At 46.1% G+C, this 22,637-nt stretch overlaps 1 protein-coding gene across 5 annotated transcripts in view; it reads left to right on the top strand.

The window, feature by feature from the left end:
• The window catches only part of FCSK (fucose kinase), a 1,510,689-nt gene that overhangs the window by 777,498 nt on the left and 710,554 nt on the right, over window positions 1-22,637 (top strand). For all 5 annotated transcript variants that reach the window (XM_069654984.1, XM_069654992.1, XM_069654977.1 and 2 more), the window contains one exon: window positions 8,068-8,195. In XM_069654984.1, coding sequence (XP_069511085.1) covers window positions 8,068-8,195 — 128 coding nt within the window. The remainder of the gene's footprint in view (window positions 1-8,067; window positions 8,196-22,637) is intronic.

The following is a 22,637-nucleotide window of genomic DNA, read 5'->3' as shown; positions in this document are numbered from 1 at the left end:
TTCGTATAGGTTTTTTTCAAGTCGGCACCTTAATTTTAGTGTATAAAGAGAGCATCCTCCACTCTACTCGAGCCCATAAAGAGGTGTAACCCAACTCATAGCGAATAGCAGTGAGTGGGACCCTGTTAGGGAGTCCGAGGATCCGTCTCCAAATTCGACCTTCTATTTGGTTCAAATTAGGTAGAACACAATTCAAGACCATAAATCAGTTTGAGAACAATCTTTCCTTCGAAAAACATAAGAGCCGGTTTTATTGAAAATCTGCCATATTTGCGGTCTATTTTCAATATTTGATTTTCCAAGAGTTTAGCTTTATGAGATAGGATCTCCAGCTGAGTTTTCGCTCCCTTAACATTTAACTTATGTGCACCAACATGATAATCCAAGTAAATGACCACCGACCCTGCTCCCCACCAGCTTCCAAGATGGGTGTACGTTCTTCCGTGGGGCCTTCGTAAATGCCAAGATTTTCGTTTTACTTGGGTTAATAACCAAGCTCTTATCTTGAGCATATAGCGAAAAGGAATCCAAGAGGCGTTGCAAACCCACCCTTGTAGAATCAAACATCAGGAAGTAGGAGATCCCAACCATACGATTTTACTATGGCCTAATCTTGGAGCCAGCAACCCCTCCTTAAGCAAACACTATGCCACATCGGACAAGTATTGATTAACCTTGTCGCACCCCACAATGCGTTTGGATTCTAGCTGACAAGTCACCTTTCTGACTAAGCCGAACCTGTAAGCCGGAATTCTTATAGACACCCTCAACTAGTCTCAGTAATCCCCTTGGTAGACCCCAAAGAGCTAATTTTCCCCACAGTGTGCCGCGGTTCACACAATCAAATGCTGCCGATAGGTCGACCGAGGCCATAAAAGTACAGCCCTTCTCCCTCCTCCATGCGGTATCCTGGATACATTTTACACCAATACCATTGATATTAGGGGAGTGTCCCTTGCGGAAACCGTTCTGGAACATGCTAAGTGGATGGTAGCACTTTTCCCATTCCTCCAAGTGCGATAGCAGTAGGGCAGAAAAGATTTTATAATATGCTTCGATCAGGGAGATTGGTCGATAATTCTTCGGATCAGATCTGCTACCGAACTTGAAGATTGGGATGACATTAGCCGTACTCCTTGAGAGAGGGCAAATCTCAGTTGTCAGACTATCTTTAAACCCATAATTCTTTTTTTTTATTTTTTTTATTTATTTGTATTTACAAAGTGTGCAATTTGTCGTGGACTTTTCATAAAAGATCTTGTCTCTCTTAAAATGTCTCTCTTAAAATGTGCCCTCGTTTTCGGCTATATCCTCTGCAAATTTACTGTTCCAATATCTTGTATGTAGCTATTTGCCATTTCGTTTTGTCTCCTCCAATCAAACGACACCAACATATTTGTTCGTCCGACATGATAAAATCCGAGAAGATGGGTCTTAAATATCGTTCTCTTAAATGTTGGTTTGCAGCACATTTTAGAAGTAAGTGACAAATTGATTCTTTTTCTTGTGTCATGCAGAAGCGGCAAACATTTGTTTCAGTCTTGCCTCTAATGGCCAAGATCTCATTCGTCGGCAACAAGTTAAGGCGGGCACGTAGCAACATATCTCTCCCCTTCCTAGATGGAAATTTCTTGATGTATTCTTGGAGCTCGTTGACCTTTTTGGTGTTTGGAGGCAGGTCAGTTTGTTCTTTCCTGCTGTTTACAGGGTCGATATCCAGTCGAGCTCTTATTTTTGTGAGTATTTTCTTCTGATTATTGATTAATGTTTTTTCATCAGCCTGTATCTGCTCCAACAAAGTTTATGAGCCATTTGCTGGTGTTGCGTTCTATTTCCTGATTTACAAGATTGTAATTTGACGGAGGCTCCGCCATCCGACATTTCCTGTATAGCATTAGTGTTGATTGTACCACTGTACTACTTTTAAGAGATGGTAAACTAAGCTCTAGGCGGATCGAAGCCCCTGAGGTGGAATTCGGTAACGTCAGCACTTTTCTCCAAAATTTTGCCTCCAGTTTTGACCAGATGTTAGTAGGTAGGTTAATCATTGCATCTCCTACATATGTTAGTGTTGGCATCACCTTTTTCTTGTAGAATTCTCGTACTGGAATTAGTGAATATCTACCGAATTTTGTACCTATGGCCGTGGCTTGGGCTGCCATTTTGTTGACTTTCATCGTTAAAGCTGCTTGCATCGCTTTATTCTGTTTTGAGGAGTCTAATGTGACTCCTAGATATTTGAAGTCAAAAACTCTTTCGATCAGCGTTCCTTCCAGGTTTAATCGTGGTTTTTCTTTTTTTCTAGAAGAAGCCTTGAATGTCAGGAATTTCGTTTTTTTTACATTGATTTCCAGTTTGTTGTTTTTTTGCATGTAGCTTTGTAGATTTGTCAATTGATGTTGTAGTCCTATTGGCGTGTGGTCCAGTAGGACAAGGTCGTCCGCGTACAGAAGCCTCGTTATTGAAGTTTTGCAGAGTTTTGGTGGATATGATCGTATTTCTGTGTCTTCTTTGTTAATGTCACCAATAAATGCCAGGAAGAGAGCCGGCGCCAAAGGGCACCCCTGTTTCACACCTCGTGCTGTTGCAATTGGAGATGACAAAAGTCCATTTTGATCCAGACAGATGTGCATATTGGTGTCGGTATACAGCGCCTTGATTGGGTTCAATAGGGCAGCTGGACAATCCCAGGCTTCCAATTTTGACCAGAGACTCGACCTGTCTATACGGTCAAAGGCCTGAGTGAGGTCGATAAAAGCGACAAAGATTCTTGCACCCCCTTCCAATACTTTGTTTTTCAGCACGTTCAATATCAATTTATTGGCAGCCGTGCCCATGTTTTTCTTAAATCCTGTTTGGAAGGGATCGTCACAGGGGGAATTAGAGGCCCAGATCTTAAATCGGTCAAGAAGCATCGAACCAAACACTTTCCCCATTACATCAAGCAACGCGATTGGTCTATAATGCGCTGGGTCCTTTTTATCTCCTTTCTTGAAAGTGGATGGTAGCACTTTTCCCATTCCTCCAAGTGCGATAGCAGTAGGGCAGAAAAGATTTTATAATCTGCTTCGATCAGGGAGATTGGTCGATAATTCTTCGGATCAGATCTGCTACCGAACTTGAAGATTGGGATGACATTAGCCGTACTCCATGAGAGAGGGCAAATCTCAGTTGTCAGAATATCTTTAAACCTATAATGAAGGAGATTACCCTAAAGATTAGGGTCAGCCTTAAATGTGTTATTTGTGAGGCCATGTGGCCCCAGGGCACGAGACCTTTTACACTTTGCAATTAGCTCTGTAACTGTAGAGATCTCAAGGATGGGGTCTCATTTATCCCAAGAGCGGTTGGCTGAGCCATATACCAAGTCCTCCTCCCAAGGAGTAGGCTTCGCCCCAAATCGATTACCATAGAACTCCAGCCATTCTTGTTCAGTGATCAGGTTCAAAAGTGAAATAGCATGATTGGAGTCTTGACCGTTCACAGTTGACCAAAATGCACCCACATTCACTAGAGTAAGTATCCCCATCATCAATTCAGCATCTTGTTGTAAGAGACGTTTTTTTTAAATAAATTTACAGGAATTTCTGTATTTTTGTTTACACACTCTAATGCTGTTATTCTGGGTCCGCTCACTAGAGTTTGCGTTCTTAATACTCTGAATCTCCTTTCTCATACCCGTCTTTGCAATTGCCAATTCTGGATCATAACAATGGGTATGTCTATGGCTAGGCAGTGTTCTATTTTGTTGTTGAGCAATATCCTTCACCGCAACACCCACAAGGGACATAATCTCAGGTGCATTAAAATTATTTATTTTCGACTCCAAAGTAGTATTATGGAGTGAAGCCCAAAGTTTTTGATTTAGGACATCAATATTTATAGGGGACCATCTGATGGCATATCCAGAAGGGCTAGCTGATGCATAGGATTGTGGTATATATTTCCTACTGGTTACAGTGATATCAAAATGTGCAGTTAGAATGGCATGATCGCTCCAGTTATTAGTAGAGACCGAATACGAGACACATCTTTTCAACCGGTAGTCATCAAAAAAAATGTAGTCCAGCACAGAGGAGCTCTCACCATGCCGCCAGGTATGCCAGGCAGTTAACCCAGTGCAGTTTTTCTCAGATCCCACCAAAGGTGAGAGGCCCGCAGATCCCAACCCCACATACCAAAGTTTTCCTATTTGTTTTTTCCGAGATGCTCCCCTTAGGTCCCCAACCAACGTGGAGAGATCCCAAGCAGAGTAGTCGAACATACAGTCAGCATTCAGATCTCCGGCTACTAATATTCACCCATTCTCATTATCCACAGCCCATTCAACAATAATATTAGATACAATTTGCACGAAAACATCTGCCTGTGCAATACCAGTATGCCAATAGATATTTATTATCAGTGAACTCAGGGCTCCATCGCCAGAAGTGAGATCCACCCCCAATATCCCAAAGGGCAGTCCTGCTAAAGTAGCACCAGTAAGGCCTGAAGAATTGTCTATTGTGTATTATCTGGTGTGTGCTAAAGACTATTGTGTCGAATAAAGCCTTTATGAACTGAACTGAATCATAAGGCAGTGCGTGTCTGAGTTTCCATCACACACCCATCCGCTTTCCTTGGGTTATCACTCAATGGAGTTGGACAGACGACGGAGCGCTTCCTGTCTCCAGTGCGGCAGCTGACCGGTGACTGATGGCGGCTCATCTCTAATCCCCTGTCACTGCTCAGCAAGTACAAGGGACAAGATGGATACACTCAATAAAAACTCTTCTGATAAGAGGCAGGTGCAGAAAGGCAAATCCATCTCAAGACGTGTAGACACTGCAAATCACAGGCAGGTGCAGGAAGAGCAAAGCCGTCACAAGGCAGATATGATGTGGATTCTCGTTCTCTTGTGCTATAGATACCTGACATAACCTGCTGGATCATGTTCCCGCCAGAGCTGGTGTCCTGCAAACCTATTTCTTTGCCAGGTACTTTAGGGGTGCCCTTATTTTCGCGTGGGGGACGGGCATGAATGATTTTGAAGTTAGATTTCTTTTCCATTAGCTCTTTGCTAATTCTCAGCTTCCAACCCGTTCCTTTAGCAACATCGGACATCCCACTGTAATGCAATGTCAGTTTGGGTCCCACTTTGCGACGCATTTCCTCCTAACAAGTTCCTTCGCACCCACACATTTCTGCCCCAACTTTCTCTCTTATGACTGCGTCCCATGATGCCACCTGAATGTGTTTTAGCAATCGTGATCGTGCGATTTCACTTTTTAGATTGTGGGAAACCGGGTCTTTCGCTTGGGGCACTGACGCTTTCACCCTCAAGATGTCATCTTTGGACATAGCTGTACATGTCACCATTTGTCTTTCCTGAGGATTTAGCATAATTATTCTTTAGTAACGCGCTTAATACCGGGGACCAGTTTCTAAGCGCGAGCCCGGCGTTCGAACCTGTGATAGTAGTATGCGTTGTCTTACTACTAACTAGTTGCCCTCTGAGCTATCCTCCCAGCCTAAACTGTTGTGCCTCTATGCATGGGTAGACTACTCATGTGCACTGGTACATGCATGCGCCTGCGATCAGTGCCACCTGGCCACCTCTCCCCTGCGCTGTGTGTGGAATGGATTGCTGTAAGTCTTGGACAAAACTTAGAATAATGGAAGTAGATGCAGGTTTCTTCTGTATGTTACACCAGGGGAGTGTTGCTACATGTGCCCAATTAGAATAAAATGGAGTGTGCGAAAAGGCCTTTGCCAAATTAGCTGTCCCTTACAGTTTTATTATTTATTTATTGCCGAACTCCTCATGCTTTGTTTTTTATTACAGACATGTTGTGTTCTCTTTATCAATATACAGACCGCATATTCTAGTTGCTGGCATCATTTGGGTTTGCTTGACAGCCCAGTCTAGCTTGCTACTTCGCTGTTGTTTTTAGATTGTATTTCCTGTCCTTATTTACCATATTCCCGCCGTTGCCCTTTGGGTTCTGATCCGCCTGTGCCCGAGATGGTGACCTTTGTGATGGGTACTGGCTGTATGTGAACTGGCTGGTTGGTGGCACTAATACGAGTGTTTTGGGTACGGCCTAAAGCTGGGCATGCAGGTGATGTTCACTACCCACCCCACTGACATTTCAGGTAGTGGCACAGCCAGACCATGCTGTCCACAAAGAATTCATAAGACAGTGATGATATGGCCCCTTTCCCCCAGGCGCAGGGGTTGGGGGATATGATCCTATAAGGAGTACTTTGTCTTATCTTCCATTTCCAAATCCACACATCGCTTCAGGCCAAGAAAGTCTTATGTGGGTGCCTGCCAAGTGTGAAAGGCATGCAGACTATTGCCTTCAAAATCATATGGTTGTGATGGGGCTGTGACCCCCCTCCCTGGTACTTTGGACTTCACTGGAGAGCCACAAGGCCCCCAGATCAGCAGCTTGGCAGTGTGGAGCTTTTTCTGTAATGCTGGCCTCCTTCACTGTGGGGATAGCCTCAGCGAGCCCCCCGTTGCCTGCAATCTGCTTCTGCTTCTACTTTGACTGAAGAAGTAGGTGTGCCACAAGAGGGGAAGTTTGCTACCAAGAGCGATGACCTGGTGCATTCAATCTTAATGATTCACTGACTAGTAAGCTGAGAGCATGCAACAGAGGCCCCTCTGTGGAGCCTCTGCTGAGATGTCAGATGCAACCGTATATGTCAGATGCTACCCAGCTTGTCAGAACCAGCTAATCCCCCATCTCACCCAAGCGTTCTTGAGTACCAAGGGATGGCGACTTGGTCTGATGAGAGCACCCACGGTAGCACCCTAAAGCCCAGCCAAGAGCACCAGTAGGATTGTGTGCTTGGTGCATCCACTCTAGACACCCCCATCGCTCCCAGTTACCACATCGTCATGCGTGCAGACGCATGGCCATCAGGTACCTTCTTGGGTGCACTTCACAACTGTCACCTTCTTGGTTCCCTGCGGGTCAGAACCCTTCAGTGCTGCTGCGTCAAGTTTCAGCAAAGCCACCTGTTTAAAAAAAAACAATATCCTGCTTCTGCAACTCCACGACCTGGAGTGGCTGCTGCAAACAGAGACTCGCTGTTGCCAAAGGAGGCGTCATGCCGGCATGTGTGCTTACTTCATGTTTACCCACCAACCATGATGACGACACCAGAAACAAAATCGGTAAATTGAGCCCCCCGCCCCCGAAGGATTCAGAAAAAAAACAACAGCAGAAGGTCCATCCAGTAACGGAAGGCGACTGGAATCCGTATTGTCAAGGTACTCCTCCACGTGAGTTCCCACATTGCTGGAGTCACCAGTCTACACCTGCCTTCCCCCAAAGTGTAGCCTGGGATCAAGAAATCCAGTTGACTCTGTGTAAAGTCGTGGCTTTTTAGGAGGTAGTGTTAAGAAACTTTTTAATCGCCTTTTGGGAATACCTATTTGTGACCGTTTTTATTTTATGTAAATATTTATCACTTTTCTAAACTAACGAATACTGGATGGGTATTGGATTTACTTGTATTCGCTTTGGAAACAACAGTGCAGAACCTACCTGATGCCACCTCATGATCGCTCCTACAGAGCTCTGGACTCGAGTGCTTGGCCAGAGCTCCCGCAGGTCAGTGGGCTAAGGAAGCGACTGAGAGGTCAGTGCCATATGGCTAATCTCTGCAGCTGTATCACCCTGCCGTGGAGCAGAGAGAGCTGGAGCAGTCCTACCCTAAGCACTGCTGCAGGAGGGCTAGGAGATGAACATGGCACGTGCTGCTGCATGACACTACTACAAGTGCCACGTGCCACTGGCAGGTGCTACATGCTTTGGCACGTGCCACGTTCGGCTCCTGCCCCTTCTCCACTGCTGGTCACTCTCTCAAGATACCAGGATCTGCGAAAGCTTGGCGCACTTGTTTCTGGTTTTCTTTCTCGAGCCTTTTAGTAAAATGACAAATGATATGCTGTTGAGAACTGCCTGTTGTGTCACTACTTCCTTGTTCAGTGCTGAAGTGACACCACGACCCATGCTTTCGTTCTGGGAATGCCTCATACTGATTCTCGATCTTTCTCTCCTTTGTTCACAGCGTATGTGGCCGATGGTTGCTATGACTACATGAGCATGTCCGCTACTGATCACATCCGCAACCTAACACTTCAGAGCACCGCTGCAGAGGCCCTCTCCTTGTCAAAAGTGGCGCATTCCTACGTCAAGGTAAGGGCTTGCGCGCGCTGCCCGCCTCCCTCCAAACCTACTGCTGCTTGTGCCCCCTAGTTCCGTGTGAATCGCCCCTGGGTGCCTTTACTGGATAGACTGCCTCCATGGCAAATATGCCCTTCTAGTCCATCACTGTGCCTGTCGCGTAACTTGGATTGGTTTGGGTTATTATTTTGGCACGTTGAGCCAATCACTTGCGGGTGAATGTCCTGCTTCATAGATCTCAAACTACCCAATCACATTGTCCATCTCCCCCATGAAAAAAGCAGTTAAAAGCGAAAATAGTTCACCACCCAATCCGAGTACCGGAATCGCTAATGGAACTACCGAATTAAAAATAAAAGTCCTCAGAAACATGAAAGGCGTTGGGAGAAAGCACGGGGGAGTGTGAGCTTATTTGGTATCTATGAGAGCAGGGAACAGTAACATTTGAAGAATAAGAATATATTGTTCTGTGAAATTTGCATTTTAATAGACCTCCTGGGACACTTCCTGTAAAATCAAAGGTCCTGAAAGATGTACTAGGGCTGGGGAAAAGTCATTAATATTCCAGGCACTTATGACACAGTCTTTTATCCGCCTGAGCACCAAAAAGTAAATTAAACTATAAAGCCCTGGCGCAGAAACCGGAAAATAATACAGTTTGGAAAGTAGGAATAAAGCTAAGAGTTAAGTGAGGTTTGTGTGTCAATGAAGGCAGGAAATGGACGTGCGGGCTTGGTCTGTTGTAGCCGTATAGACCGAGGGAGGGGGCATTATTACAGGATAAGAACCCACTGCCAAGTTATGGCCTGAGGCGAAGCCGAGGCCATGACCTGGGGGCGGGTCATTATCCCATGCGATAATGACCCTTCTGCTGCCCATGCGTCTACTAGCGCATAGTGCTAGTGGCAATACACGTTTTTAAGTTATGGTGGGAAAGAAAAACATGTTAGTTGAATGTGTAAAGTGCATAAAACCTACTACTAAATTAAATGTGGTTTCGTTTTGGAATATGTAAATAACTAAGCTGTCTTTATAAGGCAAGCAGTTTAGTTGTAAACTGTGCTGACCTGCAACTGTTTTTGCACGAGTTTGCTTTAGTTGCAATGGCAACGTGAGCTTTTTTCGTTGGGAAACTGAAAACATTGTCCCAAGTTTTAGGTTTCATTTTGTTGAGTTAAATCAGGTTGGAGTGCCTTGTTGAAAGAAGTCTTGCTGGGAAATTGCATTGCTGTTTCTTGAATGGAAAGAGATGTTCCTTAGCTGCTTCTAGAGTCAGAATGCCTGGAATGCAGTCCTAGCAGAAGTTGACAACAATCCGAACATTATGATTGGCTAAGAGGAGGCCAATAATGACGTAATGGTCTTTAACAGCTATCCGCATCACTTTCTACCCCTCACTTCGTCTGATTCAAAAACATTTAACCACGCAAATGAAGGATGCCCAAGCGGTTAGAAGATGCAAGTGTGCCAGCCATAAATGGCACTCCCAAAATAAGATGAGCAGAAAAGGCCGGCAGATGCCCACTCGGGACTGCAAGATAGGGCCTATGCAAAGCGAGAGAATGAGCGATGCAAGCGAGAACTACTCATGCAAGTACATCTCATGCTCGCGCAGGAAACGGCCCAGGAAGGAAGGCGAAACACAATGGTCACAAAAAGTGATTACTTTGCTCAGAAACTTGCCTGTCAGCATTTACTTTGCTCCAATCCTGAACTTGAGCAAATGATAAAAACCCAACCACATCCTGCTTTGGGTTTCCTCCAGCATTGCTGACCCAGTGGGTATCGTGCTGGCGCGTCGTTCATGTGGAGGAGGTAAAGAGAAAGCGTTAAAAGGAGGAGAGTGCCATTCTGTGACATGGCAGAGGACGAGGCACGTTTGAGATGGAATTTCTCCCACGTTATGGTGCAAATGCTGGCACAGTGAACGGGTGGTCTGTGAGAACCATGTGTTCACATTCCATACCTTTGCAAGTGAAGCTAGTGGCCTACCCATAGTTCTTTGCCACCAGTATTTTAATGAGAACGGTGGGATCATAGTTTAGATATAGCAGGCCTCAGGTTTACAGGACTTGGAACCAAGGCCGGCCTTGGAGGCAGCAGCGCCCTGGGAGAATTGGCACCCCCACTCCCGGCGCGCCCCTTGTCGACAGGGGGAGAGTGGTGGGGGGGGGGCAGGAGCACCACATTTGTTTTTTCCCTCCCTGCTCCGGTGCCTCGCAGGGGGTTAATCACTGGAATAGGATGCTCATGCATGCTAATGCACAAGCTCCCTATTCCAATGAAAACCTCCTGGCTCCTGCTTCGGAGTAGGGAGGTAATCATCATGTGAATAGGGTGCTGATGCTCGGCATCAGCACCCTATTGTTATTAAATGCCCCCCACCGCCGTGGGCGCATTTAATAACAAAAGAGCGCCTGCCACACCTTTTCTCACAACGCCAGCTCAGGGGAGCCCTTAAAAGACTCCCTCGACCTGGTGTGGCGGGGGAGAGGGTGGTAAAGGCGACCTGGGTGGAAATGGCGCCCCGGGTGGTCGCCCGGTCCCCCCCAAGGCTGGCTCTGCTTAGAACAAGTCCTCGATGTGATCTTGCCATCTGCTGCTCAAGACATCTGCATGCTCCATGAGGTCTATGTAAAGGCAGAAATAGCGAGCCCATTCATTGATCCAGCCCTGAGTTATGCAATGCAGTTTATTGCATTCGTGTTACTCTCAGATCACCATTTGCCACTGAAAACCTGTAAGCGTGCATTAGATCTTTGCATCCAATCAATGTCTAGATGCGGTGCGATGCCTGCAAAATCATGCTGAATGTCAATGTCTACTATTCTGGATCCACCCACAAGCTTTATTTAAGCCACGTAAGCATGAACAAAGTCATCACACACATCCCCAGATGAGATAAGACTAATCCCAAATAGGTGACAATGGCCACTCCCTGAGGTGGCATCTACTTACACCATATAGGAATCCAGCTAGCAGAGAAAAAAGGCAGTACAAACCAGCGCTCATGCAGGCCAGGAATCCCATTGCACACATGCTAAGCTAAGCATACTAAATCCTTGTTTCGCAGCCTGGACCATTTAGGCGGTGTAATGAAGATCATAGTGGACTGTATTGTTATTACATACATTGCACTTTAGTGGTGCCTGCAAATGCATGTCCGCCATGAAAAGGGCTGGGAAAAATGTTGGGGCAGATTCCGGCGCCCTCCTTTTCTGTTGCTCCATTTGTGTGCACCACGGTGTCCTTTGCTCTGCCGGAATATATCCATCATTCTAGAGAATCACTATGGCCTCCTGATTGCCAGAAATGTCCAACGATCCAGCCCACTCCCCATCCTCTGATTGGTGTGACAAGGCCAAGTCCTTGGGTCTGTTATGTACAGGAGCGGCTTCCATGCGCGACTTTCTCGCTCCTTGCAGTGGCGTATCGCAATTCCTGATGGTGGCTTCACTGTGTCATCCACGCCGTACCGGTCTAAGCGCACTTCAGTCTTTGCTAGTGGTCTGGCTATGCGTCTTTCTCTGCTTGATTCAGAGTACTGCGGTTGATGGCTGCATCGCTGTGTGGCTCTCTCTCTGGGGTAGATCTTTTTAACAGTCTGGCAGTCGTTCAAGTCCGTCTTATGTTTCTTCTATTGCAGTTCGTCGTTAGTGTAGGCCTTTCTGCCACTGCCTTCTCTGTTGCTGTGAGGGCTGGGGCTACGCTGGGACCTCCTCCAGTAGCACTAGGGAAGGCATAGACCTCTGAATGCAGACTCCAAAGTAAATACAACCCGCTAGGGAATAATGCAAAGGGATAGTTTTGCAAGGATAACAACGTTTTATATAATATAATTGTCAACTCTGCTGCCCGAGAGTGCTCTGCTAAAAATTACACGGGCAGCACACTAAAAAGGCTAAACGCATCATCAGTGACGTAATCACATACAGTAGAAATTCACATAGCTGGTTGGTGCGGACATATACCGAGGCCTGCTCCATAGGGGATGCCAGGCGCTAATTGGCTGCCTCTTCCCAGTCAATCTTGGTGTACGTGGGTCAGCTGTGCTTATCCTTGCAGTGAAGGTCAGGGCGAACATTGGAAACACTCTATCTAATCTAAGCTAAACAACAGGAACCTAGTTATTCATTCATCATGGCAGGCACCTGAACATCATATGAAAGGGGTGCCAGAGAGAAAGGAGGATAAAATACAGTTACGTTGACCCCCACATTCAGGGCTTCATTAATAATGCAGTTCCTGCACCCAACGTCTCCCCCCGGGGGGATTAATCTCTGATTTATCCTTCCTGGTACCTCCTGTTACAGGAAGCGTGTGTTGCTATTGGGAAGATATACAGTCGTGCGAGTTTGTAGATCTGTGGTGGGCACCTTGGGGAGGTTGAGGCCTGGGAGTCGGGTCGGTGGAGGGCGGCTGGCTCTGGCCTGGCTGGGTGGGGGTTGGAGGCCCAGTGGCAGTTTAGTTGAGATGGATGGGTGCATCGCAGGGCCTGGTACTGTCTCATGCTATGTGCCGGGTGCATTCCTGAATTTGATATTAGATATTCACAACAATGGAGGGAGAGAAGGGAAATGCACTTCCGTGGGAAGAGGGCTTGTGCACAGCTGGCCTGGTGTGCTGATGGCTTGGCACCTCTGTGTGAACTCGGGATGCAAGTGCCGCAGCCCCGCGTGTGTCTGTTCTGGGCGTAATACAAAATGGAATCGCGGGACAGGTGCATGGCTAGTGCTATTTCAAAAAAGGTAGCAGGCGCTCCTCTCCAGAAAGAACATGGCATGATAACCTGGCATGGGAAATATCCATTTGCATATCAGTCTTTGTCCCGCCCACATGGGCAGTCCAGCACCGAAATGCTATGGCAATTCCTCTCTGAATAAGAGTACCTACAGCAACTCCATACACGTGTTTCAGCCTTGTTGGGCCTCATCAATGAGGTGAAGCTGTGTCTCTTTGAGCACAGTGAGCAGGGAGTCCACGTCTGGTTGCCCCCAGGTAACTCAGGGTGACCAACCCCAAGTTCCTTGTAAATATTTCAAAAAAGGTAGCAGGCGCTCCTCTCCAGAAAGAACATGGCATGATATCCTGTTCTGAGATCAGAGTTTGCAGCACACGCTTTTTGCTCACTGTACCTTTCACAGATGGGAAATATCCATCCATAGTATGGCTAGTGCTATTCACCTACTTCTATGCGCTATCAGGCCTTTATACGGACCCTGGAAGTGGGGCCTGTCCCCCCCCTTGTCTTCGTATGGAGTTTGCCTAATTCGGCCATGCCTAGGGGGTGGGATAGGATAATTTCCATCCCAACATTTCCCCCTTTCGTTACTCCTACAGTAACAAATTCCCCCCTCCATTTCTTTGTTCATTTGCCCACCTCTCAGCTTCCTCCCATGCTGGTCTGCCATTTATGGGCATACATGCTCTACACACGCTCCTCAAACTTTCCCCGAACTGTGCATTTTGTTCAGGGGTACAGGTCATGTATATGCATCCCCTATCACCTGCCAAATTTACCCACACTTCCTTATAATTCTCGGGGTCTGGTGGGGGTGCAATAGTCATGTGATATAAAGTGTCCACCTCATTCCCATGACCATGGTATATAGCACCCATACGATATTTGGGACCATCTCCTGTCTGTATTTACACTTCCTGTGTATCATGAGGTATCTTTTTACTATTACTATTCCCAATTGTCACCATGATCATTGCACTATTAGGTACTGCCTTTGCACAGCAACAGAGACCCAGCTGGTACACGCAAAAAATCATCAAAAGGAACACGATGATAGGGATCAGCATCTTCATAGTTGTTGCAACCATGACGGTACCCAGCTGAATGCCATGTTTACTCAGCTGTCCTCTTGTATTCCTGCTTCCTTTTTCATTTTCACTCCAAGTTCATGTACTGCCGCTATTACGTGTCCCATTTTCAGCATCTGTAGAATTTACGAACTTGCAACATGAACTCCTGATCTTTTTGTAAACTCCGCCCTCCATAGCAGTGAGGAGGTCAAGAACATAGCAATTTTGCATCGTCATTAGCCGAATTGCTCTCCTTTCCACCTTGATGATGTTAAACCCTTCTTCAGTGTCATTTGCCAACTGGATCAGCTCCCAACGGCCTAAGTTGAAGCCATTTGGCGTTTGCTCTGGCTTGGATGCTGGGCACAAGAGATGCGTAAAATGTATCTGCAGAGCTGAAAAGTTTGTATTCGTAGGTATTTATGCGAGCAGGTCAGAGGAATCTTGGGACAGATAGTTGGAGGATCGTTTTTTCCTGAACAGACGGCCATGGTGCTCTTTCTCTGGGAGGATGCGAAAGCTCAGGGGTGATGCAGTAGGCATGGCTTCTGTTGACTCAGCCGTTGCTTGTCCATCGTCAGGCAATGGTTCCCCCTTTAGGTGCTACTCGGGTACTACCAACAGGGCTGAATGTAGCGTTGCAAGCGAGCAATAGCCCCTCCATGATGGCGGGAGGTGCAAGTACGCTTTTTTACCACAAACCCAGTAGTAGTCCATCAGCGCTGCAGTTCCTTTTCTGAGATCTGGAATGATCACAGTCCTGTTACAGTGTTGGTTGGACCCCACAGAGACATCCCCTTCACCATAGAAACAAAGTTAATAATTTTCCTCTTGCTGTACTTTCACTGGTTTTTCGATGGCAGTGACCCATGTCGGCTGTGTGATGTGTTCTGTCCATGTTTGTTCACATGTTTTCTCTGCAAAAGCTAATGTTTCTTCGGAATGACCACAGAGTTCCTCTGCTTTGCACATGAAAGATGTTTCTCGCCACTTGTTTTCCATGAAACTTGTTCCTTCCATGGCTAGGAAGGGTTCCGTGAAGCACTTTGGATCTGTTGATCCTGCCTTGCATTTGCGACTGTCTGGATCCAGGAGTTTTAGTTTCATGCTGCGTACCTGGAAGGTGCCCTTCAACCTACATAGTGCAAGATGGATGAGACATTGTGATTCTACTAAATCCTTGGACGCTCCAGATGTGTGCGGTAGTAAGGAACATTTGTAGCAACTCCCATTAGTCGTTCGTCGTCCCATGGCACTCATGTCAGAGTACCAACTATTTGAGTGCCCGGGATGGCGAAGGTCTTCCACCTTATCTAGTCAGAAACCATGGTGTGCATCATATTTGTATTGGCATGTTTGCTGTATTTGTCTGTCACTGTGCAAGGGAAATGTCTTTTCACTTGATAATGTTCTATGTGATCTGCTCCTGTTGCATAATGACCGTTATACACGTGGTGCTAGTACTTGAAGCATCACACTATCACACATTGTGGTTTGGGAGCTGCTACAGGTGGCATTTGTGGTGTTAGACATTACAGGTTGTTCGCTACTGTCATAAACGGGAGATCCTTCCTGAAGGTCCACCTCACCTGGCTCTTCGGATGAGCTGTATGAAGACTCTGTCTTCTTATTAGTTCTACTTATCAGGGGCCTTTGGTTCTTCTTTCCTTTCTTGTCGAAGAGATAAGAGCGGGCTCCCCCGGAGGCTACCTTGTCTAGATGATAGACACCTTAGGCAAAGGGGAACCCCGGGGAGCCGACCCCAAAACAGGGAAAAAGCCTTTCGGGTGAAAAAATCCTGATGTGAATCTCTGCAGTTCTCGGGATAGTTTGTACAGTAGACTGAGTAAATCTGCCTTCCGGGGAATGATTCCAGCTCCTGGCACTGTATCCAGTCCAGAGTAACAGGGAAGGAGTAAGAGAGGTTTCCTTCCAATTCCCACGGTGTGCTTGCTGTTACACAAGTAAAACCCTGCAGACAAAGACCTGTGCGTAGTGGAGGAAGCAGGTACCCAAAGTGAGTGAGGACAGAGGAGAACCCAATAGAGGAGCAGCATGAGAAAGATGACAGAAGCCCTGCCGGAGCCGAGACACGCAGAGGGCGTGGTAGCTGGCTTTGGAGAGGCAAAGCAGGAAACGGACTGCAAGCGGTCGAGAAGCCAAGTCGGAAACTGGAGCGAGATTCCAAGGCAAACAAAGATTAGCTCAAACAGGAGGAAAGCGCAGAGGAGTGAGACTACGCGCGTGCTTACCAGCGGTAGGAACGGTTGCAACACCTCGAATGACGCTCTGGGGACATGTATATAATGGTGGTGGCCATCTTGGAAAATAAGCTAGACCGCTGCAGCATTATGGAGATCCATGTAATGGCACATCAATGGAGGCACCAACGCTTCCAGAGCCGCCATGGGCGGAACGTGACAGTATAACCCTGTTTTATCGGGGTACCCCCTGGTTTGCCGGGGTGTAGTCTGTGAAATCTTTGCACCATCTGGGGTGCATGAATGTTCCGTACAGGCTCCCAGGTTTTTTCAGCAGCAGTATATCCTTTCCAATGTACAAGGTACTGTAGAGTCCCCTTTCTGTATTTTGAATCCACGAGTTTGGAGACCTCGTACTCCTCTGGTTCTTTGTTCTCTGGAAGGGTCTGTCTTTTTAAGCTCCCAAGCGCAAGGATCCGGAAGATATTCGTTAAGGAGAGATGTGTGGAACACCGGATGTATCCTTCTTAATCTTGGTGGTAACTGTAGGTGGAAGGTAACTGGATTGATCCAGGATTCTATGAGAAATGGTGCTATGAATCGAGTAGAAAACTTGCCCACATGAATCCATCTGGGGAGAAACCTTGTGGATAACCACACCTTGGTGCCTCTTTCCCACGGAGGGTTTGGTCTTCTCTTCTGGTCAGCAATCTTTTTGTTGGTGTCCTTGCTGATCTCCAAGTTCTGGATACCATCTTTGTGAGTACTCTTGATGGTCTCTAACAGTTGATCTACTGAGGGTATCTTGGAAGGGGCAAAACCTGCCTCTCGGGTGTGTGTCTGGGGTTAAATCCATACTTGAAAAAGAAAGGGCTCCTCCCAAGGGCTGAATGCCTGTTGTTATTATAAGTGAATTCCACTAGGGAGAATAGGTCTGCCCAATCGTCCTGTTTCTGGTTGCAAAAACACCTTAAGTACTGTTTGAGGGTGGCATTAAGGCATTTGGTTTGTCCATTGCTTTGTGGATGGTACCCTGAGGATAAGTCTCAGTGGATGTCTAGATGTTTACAAAGTGTAGACCAGAAAAGAGAGGTAAACTGTGTGCCTCTATCTGAGACGACGGTAAGGGTTATTCCATGAAGTCGAACTATGTCCTTCAAGAAGGTGTCTGCTGTCTCTGGGGCCGTGGGAAGGCTCTTCAAAAGTGAAAAGTGTGCCATCTTGCTGAATGAGTCTATGGTTACCATTATGCCAGTCTTGTTATTGGAGGGTGGCAGGCCCAGGTTAAAGTCCATGGATATGTGCTGCCAAGGCCCAGAGGTAGTCTTGTCTTGTTGCAATAAGCCTGTTGGTCTGGCGGTAGAACCTTTGCTGTGTGCATACACTGGACAGGTGGTTACGTATGCCTTGATATCCTTGTGACAAGACGGGCACCAGAAATGTCTTGATACAAGTTCCACAGTAGCGAGTAGGCCCTTATGCCCGGCGGTGGGAATGTCATGGCACCAAGACATCGCCAGTGTCTGTAGTTCCTTTGTCGGTAGATACAGGGCCTCTTTGTGGAAATAGAGCATCTTTTTTCTTTCAACCAGAGGATGTCCTGGAAGATGTGGGATCTGAGACAGCACTGAGGTCATCTGAACCTGCTTGTCACGATCCATGCCCCTGACCCCTCAGGTATAACAGCCCCCTGGCAGCAGTGGGGCCAAAGCCATTCACACTGGCCTCAAGGGCCTTTAAACTCCATCAGAAACATACATGGAGTCAGTCCTGGCGCCTTTGGCGACAGGCCCATTATCAGGAATAAAGCAATACCAGTTTTGGACCTTAATCCAACATGGAGGCCTATTACACAGCTCAGTTCTTTAGAACCAAGCCATGCGGTCTAGCGTTTTGGGTGTGGCTGGGCCTGGAACTACTTGGCCTGGAACTACTTTACCTGGGCTATTTAAACCACACCCAAAAAACAGAACACGCTTCGCGTTATTCTGCACTCCTGCAGCGTAACGCTCACCATGTCCAGCTCCTGCTCATCTGCTTCTCCGACAGCCCGATCCTGAAGCCCCTAGATCTGGATTCCATTAATAACCTGGAAGAACAAGAACATCATTAGCAAGCAAGAACACTTACCTGTGAAGTAACCGGTCTTGAATCCATCCTGCGCTTTGCTTACTTCGCCCATCTCCGGAGTTCGCCGCAACCTGCAAAGGTAAAGAAACAAGGACAGCATTAATAACAATTCTTACCTGGGCAAGCAGCGAGTCCTGGCAGCACCCTGTGCTTCTCTTACCTCACACATCTCCGAGTTTCACCGCAACCTGCAAGGGAGAAGGAACAAGGCCAGCATTAACAAAGCACTTACCTGGGCAAGCAGCGCTTCGATTGCTCATCACTCCGGAACATCATCGCAAACTGAACAAAGAAGGGAAGAGAACACAGGTTAGCAATTAACACCAATAAACAGCGCAGCGCTCCACACATCAATAACTCACTGTGGTCTTCGCCATCGGCGCAGCAACTCCGAGATCGCAGACATCCCTGTGAAAACAAAAAGAGACATTGTTAGTGAACAGCGTAGTGGAGCAAGATGCTGAGAAGACAGAGAAAACGGAGGGAAAGAAAGAGACAGAATAAAGACGGAAAAGACATTATAACTCGCCTGGAAGACAGCAAGCAGAGTCGGAGTCACAGCCGGTCTGGACCTGACATAAGGGCACACAAGCCAGAGAAGCAACGAGGTCCACGGAACGCCAGCACCAACAACGCGCCCCTGCACAGAGACGCAGGACGGAGAGTTCAATGCACAAAAACCTAAGGTGAGCAATAACCCCAAGGGAGGGGATTTCAACCAGAGGGAGGTGGGAGTCCACTCATCACAGAACCAGAATCTTAACCCTCCATTCTCCTGTTATAGGCGCTACCCAACGTCTGGCACATAACCAAGCAGAGAGGGGTCCGGGATAGCGCTTAGTCCTCCATCCAGTATCGTGTGGCACCCCCGTGGATACCAGGTGAGCGTAACACTGCTGTAAGAAGGTGTTAACAGTCCCCATGACTTGCTTTCCTGCCAGTACCTTTTCTTGTCCTGGATAATGATTTGTACTTTTCCCCCAGACTGCGTGATAGAGCGTCCGCTAGGGTATTCTCCTTACCCGGAATGTAGGTTATCTCGAAATCAAATTGGGCAAAGAAGTACGCCCAGCGGGCATGCCTGGAATTCTTGCACGCCACTTGACTGAGAACCCGGAGGTTATGATGGTCTGTTCTCACTAAAAATAGGAAGGTAGCTCCTTGCAAAAGATGGCGCCATTCTTCACAGGCCTGTTTGATGGCTAGTAATTCTCTTTCTATTACTGCATAATTCTTCTCGCTGGGTGTCAATGTGCGAGAGTAGTATGCCACGGGATGTTCGAATCAGCCTGCTACCTTTTGGAGAAGGGCTGCTCCGATGGCATCTCCCTATGCATCTGCTTCCACAATAAACGGGAGTGCTTGATCTGGCTGAACCAGAATGGGAGCTGTCACAAACAGTTCTTTTAATCTCTGAAAGGCAGCGCTGGCTTCTGTGTCCCATTAGAATCTGACCCTTTTCTTAAGGAGTGAAGTAATGGGAAGCACTATTTCCAAGAATCCAGAGATGAACCTTCGGTAGAAGTTCGCTAGACCTAAAAACCTCTGAATGTCCTTAGTGTTCTTGGGTTCTGGCCATAGTTGTATGTCCTTGATCTTTCCTGGGTCCATCTGTACCCCCTCCTTTGAGAGGATAATACCCAAGTAGGTGACTGAGGTAGAGAAAAGTATATTACCTAAATTGCGCCAACAGACTAGAATTTATCAAAAAAGTATAAATAACAAACAGAAGCAAGCGGGTTTGTCGATTGAAGTATTTATTGGTTATCCAATCAAAAAAGAACTCAAATAATAATGCAAAATAAGACTTAATCATAGACCATAATGTTGATTTCACAGAAAGGAGTAATGGAGTAAGGCTCAAGGCAAAGTTTGAAAATTAGGTTGCCTTTAGTGGTATTTGCTCTGTAAGGGCATTATTAGGATCCTTGAGGTCCTTAATGATGACTTGTGGTAGGTTTTTACCTCTTAATTAGTAGTATTTTTACTTTGAGTTGATTTCCACTTAATTAGTTATATTTTCCTTTGAATTGACTTCCCTTAGCGTTGCTTGCACCATAGGGACTTTTTCTTTCTTTTTGATTCTTGAGGTCCTGAAAGTGTGGTTCCGTGGTTTCCACAGTTGCGGTTCTTGGCTGGTATGTATGCCCTAGGAGGCCGTGATTAGTATTTCATGATGGGCTGCTTCGTGCACATAATTCCCCCATGTACATTTTACCTCAACACGTGTTTCTCCAATACTTTAGTATTGGTTCCTCAGGAGGGTTGTTCGTTTGGTAGAACTATAGAAATTAGGGAGAAAAGGTCGAATAAGGCGGGGTACGATAGTAAGTATTGTTAGAGTGGCAGTTTCTTGATAGACAAATCTTGACATGCTTTTGTTTGGAAAGTCAGGAGAAAAGCTAGAAATGTTTTATTATTTTGAATAAGGCTGTATGGAGGCTGATCCAATAATAGAAGGAATGCTTGTGCATTAAAAGGATGTGTTCAGTGATAAGGACATTGTAAAGCAAGTGTTGCCAAGAGGCAGTATCGCTTCGGTACCTGTGAATTAAGCTAATATTGCAGTGACATGCTTAGTCTAAAAGTTGGAGTATCATTGTGGATTTAGTAGTGAGTAGAGTAAACATTTGGTGCCATGTGTACGTGCACCCATTGAGAATCAGTGGCCCATGCGTGGGTCACTCTTACCTATAACGTAACGTCGGATTTGCGTTACTAAGGGCACGAGTTCCTCTAAGGTTCTAGTCACTTGCGTATTACAAGATGCAGATTTTGGCTCCTAATAGTGAAAAAACAGAGCGTACGGCAAGAGAATTATATTCAGAACAGGATAGCAGAGCCAGTACGTTTCTACACCAAATACAGCTGACCAGAGAATGCATATGTAAGTGTAACGGCTTACCTTTGTGAGCGGATTGATATAGTTAGTCCAATTCGATCGCGGCGTGATAACCGAGCACTTGTTAGTATCGGGGATCGCCATTATGATTACGTGAATGGCTTGTTTATTAAGCGTGATGACGCGAGGGCGTGATGACGCGAGGGCATGCCATTATGGCGTACGGGCTGTCAAGTGGTTATTTTAAAATGTTTTCATTGGCATTTTATGATAGTACATGACATAACAATTGGTTCCCCCCCTCTTAGTATACATTGCCATTCTCTCGTTTGCAGTACTTATTAAATTAACATTATTAACCAGTAACAAACATTAACTGTCTTCATGCGCTTTGATAGTTGTGGCTTTATTTGTTGCCTTGAGTTAACTTGGTGGCTTGTCTGCGTCCATTATTGTTGTGGCTGCGAGGGCGATTAGGTGTATTGTTCTGACCCCTGTTGCCAAGTGGTTATATGTGCATAGAAAACGCAGTGGTCGCCATTTTGGATTGGGAAAAGTTTTTATATTTATTGTGTTATATTTTGAAATATAATCTTGAACTTTCCGAAGCGATTTCTTCAAAAGTATACTGTGAGATGACTTGGACTTCATTTGGTTTTCAAGTGGGGAAGACAGAAAGATATGGTAAATACTGATTGCTTTAGAAATTATGATGGGTGTGATGGGTAGGAATTGTAAAGTCGGAAATTCCTTATGAAGTAAAGGTGTGAGATAATTATTAGGCATGGGAAGATTGCACGCTGAGTATGTTATTGGTATTGGGGTTAAATAATAAGTTACAAAAAATGGATCATCTAATTGTCCGAGTTGAGTCCTGAATGGCAGCAGTCCATGAGGCAGATCCATTTTGCCTCTTGATGGTGTAGTAGGCATTCCCAGTTCCCCCCTCTTGGGGGTTTGTTGACTTTTTCGATTCCAAAGAATTTGATTGATTCAATCGGTTCTTGTGGGTGGATGTTGAAAAAATGGTATGCCAGAGGTGAGGTCATATCTCGAATTCTCACCACACGAATGTGTTCAGTTATTCTAATTTTCATTTCCTGATCGTGCTTCCGATATAGAGTTTCTGGCAAGGCCAGGTTATACCATACACTATGAATTTGGAATTGCAGTTGATGAAGTCGCGGATGAGGTGGTTTTTGCCATTTGGTAATTTAATTATTTTTTTGTTATCACAGGAGAATTGACATATGTTGCAGGACGCACATTTGAAGTTGCCTTTGAGTTCTTCTTTATTCCATAGTTGATGTAGACCTGGTTCTTTGTTTTGTTGGAAATGAGACGGACAAAGAATGTTCTTCAAGTTGGGTGCTCTCGTAAATGTTAAGTTTGGTTTGTCAGTTAAATGGTCTGTTAAGTCTTCATCGGCTTTGAGAATATCCCAGTGGCGTGAGAGAATTTTTCTTAAAA

This window comes from Ambystoma mexicanum, chromosome 1p (assembly GCF_040938575.1).
Source record: "Ambystoma mexicanum isolate Mex_15411 chromosome 1p, UKY_AmexF1_1, whole genome shotgun sequence".
In the NCBI taxonomy this organism is placed as follows: domain Eukaryota; kingdom Metazoa; phylum Chordata; class Amphibia; order Caudata; family Ambystomatidae; genus Ambystoma; species Ambystoma mexicanum.
The sequence above is the reverse complement of the archived record's forward strand: the minus strand, read 5'-3'. Positions and strand labels throughout refer to the sequence as shown.